This window comes from Platalea leucorodia, assembly GCF_965183815.1.
Source record: "Platalea leucorodia genome assembly, chromosome: 6".
NCBI classification, from domain to species: domain Eukaryota; kingdom Metazoa; phylum Chordata; class Aves; order Pelecaniformes; family Threskiornithidae; genus Platalea; species Platalea leucorodia.
The window spans coordinates 16,066,327-16,075,946 of NC_138828.1; the positions used below are offsets into that span (position 1 = coordinate 16,066,327).

The following is a 9,620-nucleotide window of genomic DNA, read 5'->3' on the forward strand; positions in this document are numbered from 1 at the left end:
AATGATGGTTTGCAACATCTGTCCTTGTAAGGACAGGGCTGGGAAACTGTTATTACATCAACATGGAAGTTTGTGTACTCATGAAAGAACCAGAAATTAGTCTTGAGCGTATCTCTGAAGGGAGGACTTGAAATGAGATTTGGTTGCCGCTGTTGTGTTGTATACCTATAGTGTATTTCATTCACCTTTAACAGCCCTTCAGGGAAAGTTTATTTTTGTACTGACTGGCTTCATTAGTTGGTTTCTGAGATCACCAGGATGTTGTATTAGGGTTTGGGGTCACTTTTTGAGACAAGGATGAAGTTTCAACCGAGTTTGATGTGGAAGGACCAGTTCGGGGTGTGTTTGCGGGGTGGTGGATGTTGGGCCTCGCCTCCCCATGCAGAGTGAGGCGGGCGTCCCTCTCTGCAGGTGCAATTTCTGTCAGTCGGCTGCTGAAATTCTGCCTCGGTACAACAACGAGAACTGGCCGAGGAAGGGCGGGATGCCTGGCGAAGGGCAAGGAGGATGGCGGTGGCTCTGATCGAGCCCGAAGGGCTCCTCGCCCCCTTCCCTCGCCGGCCCGCCTCGAACGAAGCAGCGGCTAACGGCCGCAGCGGTCCCCCGCGGCGGGCGGTGAGGGCGCATGCGCGGCGCTGCCTCAGCGCCAGGCCTCCGGCGGGGTGGGCGGCTCGCCCGGCGGCCGGACGGGTTCCGGCTCAGCGTGAGGGCGTCACTTCCCCGAGGCGGGGCCGGTGGCGGGGCCGGGGCTGTCCGGGGTCCCGGTAGCGGGGAGCGGTGTGGGTGGTGTGGGTGTGCACCCTCCCGGGGCCGCCCTGTCCCCCCGGAGCGCGTCGTGGCAGCCGGGGTGAGCCTCTCCGCAGAGGCTTCGGAAAGGAGGGGCCTGCCGGACCCTCGGAGGAGCTCTGCGTAGGTCGATCTTTTAGGCTTTTCGCGGTGGTGAGGTGGGTCAGAGCAGGCCCAGAGAGCGCGGCGGTTGTGCCTGCTGCTGCTGCTTTGTGTCGGTCCTCTGGGAGGTTTCAGCTGCTCCAGTTTATTTCTAAACGTTCTTGTGTCTTGACCACCACCATCCCCCCGGAAATAAGGTGCAAAAAGCTCATCCTGAATAATTGTTTTAAAAAACCCTGCAGCCGTGAAAATAGAATATACGGCAATTTCAGTAAGCATAAGGGTTAGTTTGGTTGCTTTGTTCGTGGATTTTTAGGGTACTGTGTGTGTTTTTAGAGGCTGTCTTATTTAAAAGTGCCTTTTATTTATCTGCTTATTTATAAAAATAATGTTTTCATTTATTAAGTATGATAATAAAGAGATGCTATGCTATTGAAATTTCTATAGCTGCTCTTTGTTCTGGTTTTTTTTTTTTTTTTTTCAATGGGAAGAGGGAACTATCTTTTTTTGGTTAAAACAGTAGGTGTGGATAAAATAAAAGCTGATGGTTGCCTGCGTACATAGATTTCATTTGAGCTCTTACAAGTGCTCTGAAGGAAGTAAAAATGTTTTTCTTTCTCTTTAGGGTTTCTGCAAACAAGTGAACTGATAACCTCTGGTACTTTTAATTCCAAACAAGATGAAGATGCCCTCTTTGCTGCTGAGACTCCGTTGTTGTTATTTGTCTAGAAGAACTTACTTCACAAACTTTCACTTTGCTTCCAGAGCAGATTTGCTGTGCATTGAATCTCTTACGCCAGTGCACCGCTATCGTACAACATGGATGTGTTCATCAAACAGTTTGAGGAGAGAGCTGTGTCAACAAGTGGCCCCTGACCAGCAAATAGAGGGACTTTCTGACAGAGAACAAAGACTTGTAGACAGACTTTACAATGGACTAATCCAGGGTCATAGAGCCTGTTTAGCCGAAGCCATTACACTGGTAGAATCAACTCAGAGTAGGAAGAAGAAAATAGCCCAGGTGCTCCTTCAGAAGGTATTATCCTACCACAGGGAACAAGAAAAGTTAAATCAAGGAAAGCCACTTGCCTTTAGAGTGGGTTAGTCCTTTTATGTCTGTCCAGTAGTTGCTTTGATGGAATTACAGTCCTCACCTTTTATTATCGCTGTTGTTCTTTAAGCATCATGGTCTGTAGTCTTGGATTATTGGTTTCTTGTGGTTTGTAACCAATATTTGGTGGAGGTTAACAAGCTAGTCTTAGTTTGCATGCTTTGACATGTAAGTAAATCGCCCGATTTTTCTGAAATAACAGCTCTTCAAGGTAAGGGCTTTTGCTTTTAGAATGTGTCTTTTATAAATAGCTAGTAAACCCAAAAAATACAGATCTAGGATATGACGTTTTTGAAGTTTTGAAGTATAGGTCAGTATAGATAAATTTCTTTGGAGGAGAGGAAATAAGGCTGGATAAACCCAATGTTATGTTGGTATGGGTAGGATGAGGGGTGGTGAAGTGAGCGCTGCTGTGTTGGGTGAACCAAGGTAGCGTATTTCAAGTCAATTACAAGTGCTTAGTTGGGTATATCAGTTGTGGCATAGCTTTAATTTGCCTTTGTTGTGATATTGTGCTAAAGTATGAATTGTTATCAACTTAGATGTTGACGGTGCTCATGTAATGTATTATTTATTTGATTAACAAAATGGTTTTTGTCTTCCTAACATGATTATTTAGGGTTGTCTGGTCCTCCTGGTGCTGGGAAATCAACTTTCATAGAATGCTTTGGGAAAATGCTTACAGAAAGAAAATACAAAGTGTCTGTGTTGGCTGTAGACCCTTCCTCTAGTACAAGTGGTGGTGAGTGTGAATTAAAAGTTTGAGTCAGGTTTCTAATACCTTGTTAGCTATAGGAGTATCTTTTTGGGCCAAATGGAGGAAAATTTGGGGGCCTATGAAAGTAAAATATTAAAAATAAATGTTGTATTAAGTACTAATTTTTTCCCCATATGATATGAAATTGGGAAATATGTATCAGTGTCCTAATTTTGTCAGGTTTCCTCTTTTCCAGTGTTCGAATGTTGCTTTACAACTTTTTTGTCTGAAACTTCAGATAGCCACGGTTTTCTCTCTCTAGTTATATTCATTTATTTATTTATTTCCCTGTGAATGAAGGAGTAGAAGGGTGTTCATTTCTGCTTAAATTTCAACAGCGGTAATGCTGATCACTGGGCAGGAAGCACATGCTAATTTAAAACTATTTGGAGGATGCTGCAATCCAAACATGTTGATTACGTTGGATTGTAGAACCTTCATTAGTTCTTTTCAATAGGACTTTTTGGATTTCTGTTGACTATACTGGTTTTAAGATCTCCTGATGCAGACCATTTGTCTGTCCTGTAGCATAATTTTTTTTTTTCTAAATTTGAAGTTCTTCAAAGTTTTGTGGCTGTAATCTGTCACTCTCAAATCAAAAACTGTAGGGAAATTATAGGCTGACCATGCTTGATTAATGGTATCTCTGACACAAATAATAAAACCTTGATTTTGGTCTTTTTCTAATGGACAGCTGCCAGGGAACATCATTCCTTTTCCAGCTTCTGGACTGTCAGAGAAGATGTTGCAATGTGTAACTATGTAAAAAGGAAAAAAAAAAAAAAGACTTCAGCATTACAATGACCTGGAGCTAAGAAAGACTATATTCTTGAATGCATACGTTCAAGACACATCAATAGAATAGCAAAATATGATAGCAAGACTGCGTCAGTTAAAAGAATTGAGCATCTGTCATCTTTTGGAATGTGCATCGTGCATGTAGATCTCACTGAATCCTATTTAAAGTTTGTATGAGTACAAAGAAGGGAGGGGTGCATGTCAGCCTTCTTAAAAACAAAACAAAAAAATCTACCCTCAACGAGTATTAGAATCATAAGGCAGAGATTTGTCGCTTTGGACAGAAACAGCAAAGATTTAATTCTGTGGCCTGCTGTGTATCGGCCTCAAAAAGCTGTTCAGGAATTGCAGAATTCATTCTGACCTAGAATAAATTCTTCCTATTTGGTAGTAGTAGGGTCTGCTTATCAGGCCTTTCCAGCTTCTGATAGGTAGAAAGCCCAGGCAGTAACTTCCTAGTCCTTAGAAAAGTCTTGAGTAACTATTATTAGGATATTCCTATTTGACTGACTTCATCCAAGAGGTCTGTCTTTTCTCACACATTTATTGGCGGGAGGAGAGGGGGAAGTTTGGCTCTTTTGCGCTTTTGAAATAATTTATCATTAAACATTTAAGGTTCTCTGTTGGGTGATAAAACACGGATGACTGAGTTGTCAAGAGACATGAATGCATACATCAGACCGTCTCCAACCAGAGGGACACTGGGAGGTGTAACAAGGACCACAAATGAAGCCATTCTGCTGTGTGAAGGAGGAGGCTACGATGTTGTTCTTGTGGAAACAGTAGGTATGTGCTTAGGGTTTTCTTTTAGTTATCCTGTTGCAATATCTAAATAAGGTGTGTTACTTACTGTGTACTTTCATCCTTGATTTTGCTTATGCTTTCATACAAGGTTACTGGTTGAAAATGAATACCCATGCTGTCAATTTCCTAGTCTAGTATGTTTTGTAAAAACACTGTTTTGTAAAAACTGTTGCATTTTGTGTTGTTTTTGTTTGTTAGTGGGATTTGTTCATGGTGCAGTACTGGGATCTGTCATAATTACTGTCATTAATGTCACTGAAAGTTTGCAATAAATGGTGAACTCTGGATTTAATTTTTTAGGCGTGGGACAGTCAGAATTTGCTGTGGCTGATATGGTTGATATGTTTATATTGCTGCTACCACCTGCAGGTGGAGATGAATTACAGGTATTTTTCAGTTTCTCTTATTAAGTGTTGTTGTCTAGGACTAGAAAGAGAAACTTAAATCCAAGATGATGTATCTGTCTGTGCAGCAAGTCCATATCTATAGTGTTTTGTAAATTATACTGCTACTGTTGAAGTCTTTTCAGTGTCTTATCAATTTATTGCACAGTTAGGATTTGATATCCCCCCCAATTTTGGAAGTATTAGGTTGTAAAATTTTTGTATTCTATGACTTACTTTGGCCTATTTACCAGTTATATATGATTTTGGGGAGCAACTTTGTATTATAAGAAGATAGAAATCAATCTAAATAGGTTTGCAAACTTGTTCATGTTTTGGTTAAACTTAAGTCCCTACACATGAAATAGGTTATTATGTAAACTCTGATATCTATATTTAGTTTTCTCATGTCAAAGTAGAGTAATAACTAGTAATGCCAGAGGGCATTGGTACTACTCTTGCATGACTAGAACATACACACACATGCATGCACAGAAAAAGTAAGAGCCACCAGAAACTAACAAAGCATTTTGACCTGCTTTTTGTGATAAATGAGCATGTTACAGTCCTGGGTATTTATGATTTCCCTTCATGTTCCATTTAGGGTATCAAACGGGGTATAATTGAGATGGCAGATCTAGTTGCTATAAATAAAGCTGATGGTGATTTAGTTGTGCCTGCACGGAGAATACAAGCTGAATACGTTAGTGCTATGAAGCTGCTTCGCAAACGTTCAAAGGTTTGGAGACCAAAGGTTTGTCTGCTTCACTGTGGTTTGGGGTGGGTGGGTGGGTGGTTTTTTTGTTTTGTTTGGGTTTTTTGGTGTCATCTCCCCCCCCCCCCCGCCTGAAAATGTGCTGAATGAGTTAGGATTGTTACCATCTCATCTAGCTATACTAGTCTCCTTAGGCTCTTTTATAAAAATCTCAGTTCAGTTGTTTAGCTTTACACTGTGCCTAGAGAGTTCATTGCTGCTGTTTGTTTCATGTCTGATCTCAAGGTGTGACACATGAAACACTGTGCAAAGCCAATCCTGCTCCCCATGATTTCTGTCCTGAGCTACAATCTCAGCACTACAGACCTATTACTAACATCAGTAGCGGTACAAACTTGTCTTGCTTTTTGTAAACTATGCGTATCTTAAAATGTCCCATAAGCTATAACTCTGAAGCCTATGATTATCTTAGTTCTTTCACTTGTTCAGGTGTTTTCTTTACTGCTTTACTTTTTTTTTTTAATTTCTCACATAATAAAAGTTCTTGGGCAAGAATCTCATCTACTCGTGTATGCAATTTCTAGATTATTGGAATTCTCATCCTGTGGGTGTTTAGTTTTAATGCAGTATTCCATCTATTAAAAGGTTATGATAAATTATTAAGGAAAAGATTCAGTCCTAATTTTTAGTATGTGTATATAAAATAAGCACACATACACACACACACTGTCACTCCCTTTATAGATGTGTATATATAAAGGAGGTTTGCTCTACCCTGGTATTAAAATTGACCCATTGAATTAAGTTTAAATGAGCTGGGCTGCTTGAGGCTTAGCCATCGTATTGTAATTTTTGTTTCTAGATCTGATGAGAGGTCACATCGGATAAACGTGACCCAAAAGAACTGTTTGAGACCGGTGAATTAAACAGGTTATCAGAAATGTGTCTCTCTTTCAGTGATGGTAGTGTCTGACAACTGGAAGAAAGAAAATACTGATGTGTAGGGCTGTATCCTATCCATTAGACTGGGGAAAGAGAGAGAGAGAGACTTTTTTTTTTTAAAGAAAAAAAAAAAGTTTCATTTCAAAGATCATGTTGGATGCCTGAAATATTTTTGGCAAAATGAATTCCTAGTATGGAAAGCAAATGCAAAAAATAGTCAAAATACCTCCTTTCTGGAATATTTTAAGTCTAAGAGAGTAGCTACCAGAGTACATCTGCCAGAATATGTAATTAACTCTACATTTAAGTAAAATAGCAACGCTGTACCTTTTAGCTAAGGGACTCATTAAAAATTATTTTCACTCATTATACAAGCAGTTGGACAAGGCCTGTTTATCCCAAATACTATGGATCTCAGGGTCCAGTTATAGTTGGTAGAATCCCAATTTTTGAGATCATTTTTCAAACAACAAAAAAAAAAAGTAAGCAGCCCAAAACTGTTTAGAGCTTCATGAAGTGAGTGTATTGAAGTAAGCTTGCCTTTCGTATTTCTTAATTTTCATGCAATCTACCTGATGCAGTAATTGAACCCTCAAGTCCAGTAGTTACTTGGCTTTAAAAATTCTTCTGAATCCAACAGGTAATGCGCATCTCTGCCAAAACTGGAGAAGGTGTCTCAGATATGTGGGATAAAATGACAGAATTTCGTGACCTCATGCTCACAAGTGGTGAGTTGATTGCCAAACGACGGAAACAGCAGAAGGTGTGGATGTGGAATCTCATCCAAGAAAATATGTTGGAACATTTCCGGAGTCACTTGGCAGTCAAGGATAAGATTCCACTTCTGGAAGAAAAAGTTCTTAGTGGTGTCTTGTCTCCTGGGCTGGCAGCTGACTTGCTACTGAAAGCATTCAAAGATGGTCTCTAAGTATTAGATTCTGCTCTGTTCTTGTTAAGTGCTTTATGTAAACATGAACATTAAATACAGTTTTTCTATGTGTGGATTCAAATGTTTTACTACAGCAGACATTAATAGAATACCTATCCAGTACTCTGCAAAAATATACTGTAGGATTCTGTATATGCGAAGATCACGACAAATCCAAACACTCGCTCAGAGATTACTACAGACTATATTGGGAAAAAGTACATTTCTAAGTCTTCTGTTTGTACACACCATGGATCTGTTGGCCAAAAATGTGTGCCTGTGTCAAAATGTGACCAGTTTTGGGAGGGTGGAAGAGAAAGGCTTGTGGTGGTGCAGTTTTATTCCAAGTATGGGACCATGTTAGAGCAGTTGACACTGCCACTTTCCATTCTAATGTGGTATCAGCTGTTGCCAGTATGGATTGCTTTTTCTTTCCTCACCTTGAGTGACAGCAAGAACATTGGACCACCTGGTAGCACCTGGCCACAGTTCTTAGTTTAAATAAATTGTATGCATATAAATAGAATATAGTGGTGTTCGGTCCCTGTTTAGAAGCTATAGTTAGTTATTATACACTATAGACTAGGACAAGGGAATTTCAACTGTCCTAGCTTCTAAATAGATGTTTTAATACAACAGCAAAATTTAGTTAGACTTTTTTTAAACGCAGACATCAAATGGAACAAATGTCATCCACGATGTTTTAATAGAAAATGTCTTTATACTAGAATAATTGATCTTTAGTAATAACGGTTTGAGGTTTTCTGATCTGACTTAATTTTTTTGGGTTCAAATAAAATGCCCGTTTGGTTATTTTTTTTTCCCTCTCTTGTAGAAGACATGACTGCTTCTAATCAAAAGTACTCTTTCTTTTTTTTTTTTTTCCCCCTTTAATTTCCCTTGAGAACAAATCTGGAGGAAGCATTTTCCTAAGCCATGATCTAGAAAGCAGAGCTCATCTGGTACCTACTAAACATGAAGGGTAAAGTGGAGAAGTGATGATTTTTGGAGACCTGACAGAAAACCAGTAAAATAGCAAGAGATCTTGCGAGTTTAATGTTGCTTATATGAATTGACTTTAAAAAAAAATTGGAAGTGATTTTTTTATAGTCTTGATTTTCTGGACATGTACATAAAAGGTATGGTGTCTTTAATTTTTATTCTAGCTCAGTTTCACCTGTTTGGCTTCCTAAGAAGTATGTGTTTCACACAGCATTTGAGTTCTGGCAACCTAAGTCTGAATTTTTGAGATAATTCTAGGGTAGCAATGAATTGGTTTACTTAGATCCTCTTTCTTTTTTTCTTTGTTTTTTTCCTGGAGTGATTTTTTATTTTCTCTTCTCTTCTTTCCCCTCATCCCAATTGTTATAGTGTGTTCCCAACTAAGTTTACTTTTTCCTGCTTCAGAATTTTGATTCCTGCATAGGTATAATGCTATCAGAAAAGATGAACGATTGTTGAAAATGCTGAGGATTTTGTGTCCTTTGGTTTGTCAAAGTGGCACAAATTAAACGATGCAGAAGAAACCTCCGTCCTCGGTGCTAGCATTTCAGTTATTTTTCCCATTGTATGATGGTGTCTGTATAATCGTCCCTCTATTTTTAGTCTAAAAATATGAAGCACGACCAGAAAATAAAAGGCAAACTGCAAGGCAAAGTAAAAACACTTTGTAATTAAAAGCAATGATCCCCATGTATATGTGCAGTGAAATATTAACAAAGAGCATTGTGGTGTTTTGTGGGACATAGAGCCGAGGCATTTCTTTGCTAAGAAATTTTGCACCAGTGTAGCTGGTTTCCACCACATAAATTGTCAGAACTTCAGTGCTCTGGGCTCCCTTATTCCTATTTCTTAAACTTTGCATCCCGAATGAGTAATTTGGGATTGATGCAACCAGTTATGTAGAAGTAGCTGGAGGAATGTTAGGGGGTGGCAGAAGCACAGTGACTTCGTTAGGACCGTGCTGAGTTGTTGTGAAAGAAATGTAGCACTTAGAGTTTCTTTTCTATTTAAAAAGTCTCCACTGAATATGACAGAAAGTGCCCCAAACCAAAAGCAATGTCTTCTATCCTTTCAGCTTTAAAAATTAACTGTATTTTGGTGGTACCTAGTAGAAGAAGTGACAGTCGGGTGGAAAAGGAATTAATGAGAGCAACAGCATTTTAACTGGTGAGTTGTCAACTTTTTGATAGTCCGTTTGTTTCAGGTGACAGTTTTTAAGGGGACCTCATTTGTGCTTATCTGTTAGATCAAACCCTTATTATTGTCCTTACTTTTTCTTTTGTCGGGGACTG

General features: G+C 39.4%; 1 protein-coding gene across 2 annotated transcripts; it reads left to right on the forward strand.

Moving 5' to 3' along the window:
- Positions 1-759: 759 nt before the first annotated feature.
- MMAA (metabolism of cobalamin associated A) lies at positions 760-7,326 on the forward strand (the record flags this gene model as incomplete). Of its 2 annotated transcripts, none has more annotated exons than XM_082315597.1 (7): positions 760-1,171; positions 1,514-1,988; positions 2,619-2,741; positions 4,170-4,340; positions 4,659-4,744; positions 5,346-5,495; positions 7,039-7,326. In XM_082315597.1, the coding sequence occupies exons 2-7, from the start codon at positions 1,568-1,570 to the stop codon at positions 7,324-7,326; spliced, it is 1,239 nt and encodes a 412-aa protein (XP_082171723.1). In that variant the 5' UTR covers positions 760-1,171; positions 1,514-1,567. The 2 variants fall into 2 exon arrangements, with proteins under 2 accessions (XP_082171723.1, XP_082171724.1); XM_082315598.1 differs by having other exon boundaries at positions 760-1,085.
- Positions 7,327-9,620: the final 2,294 nt, after the last annotated feature.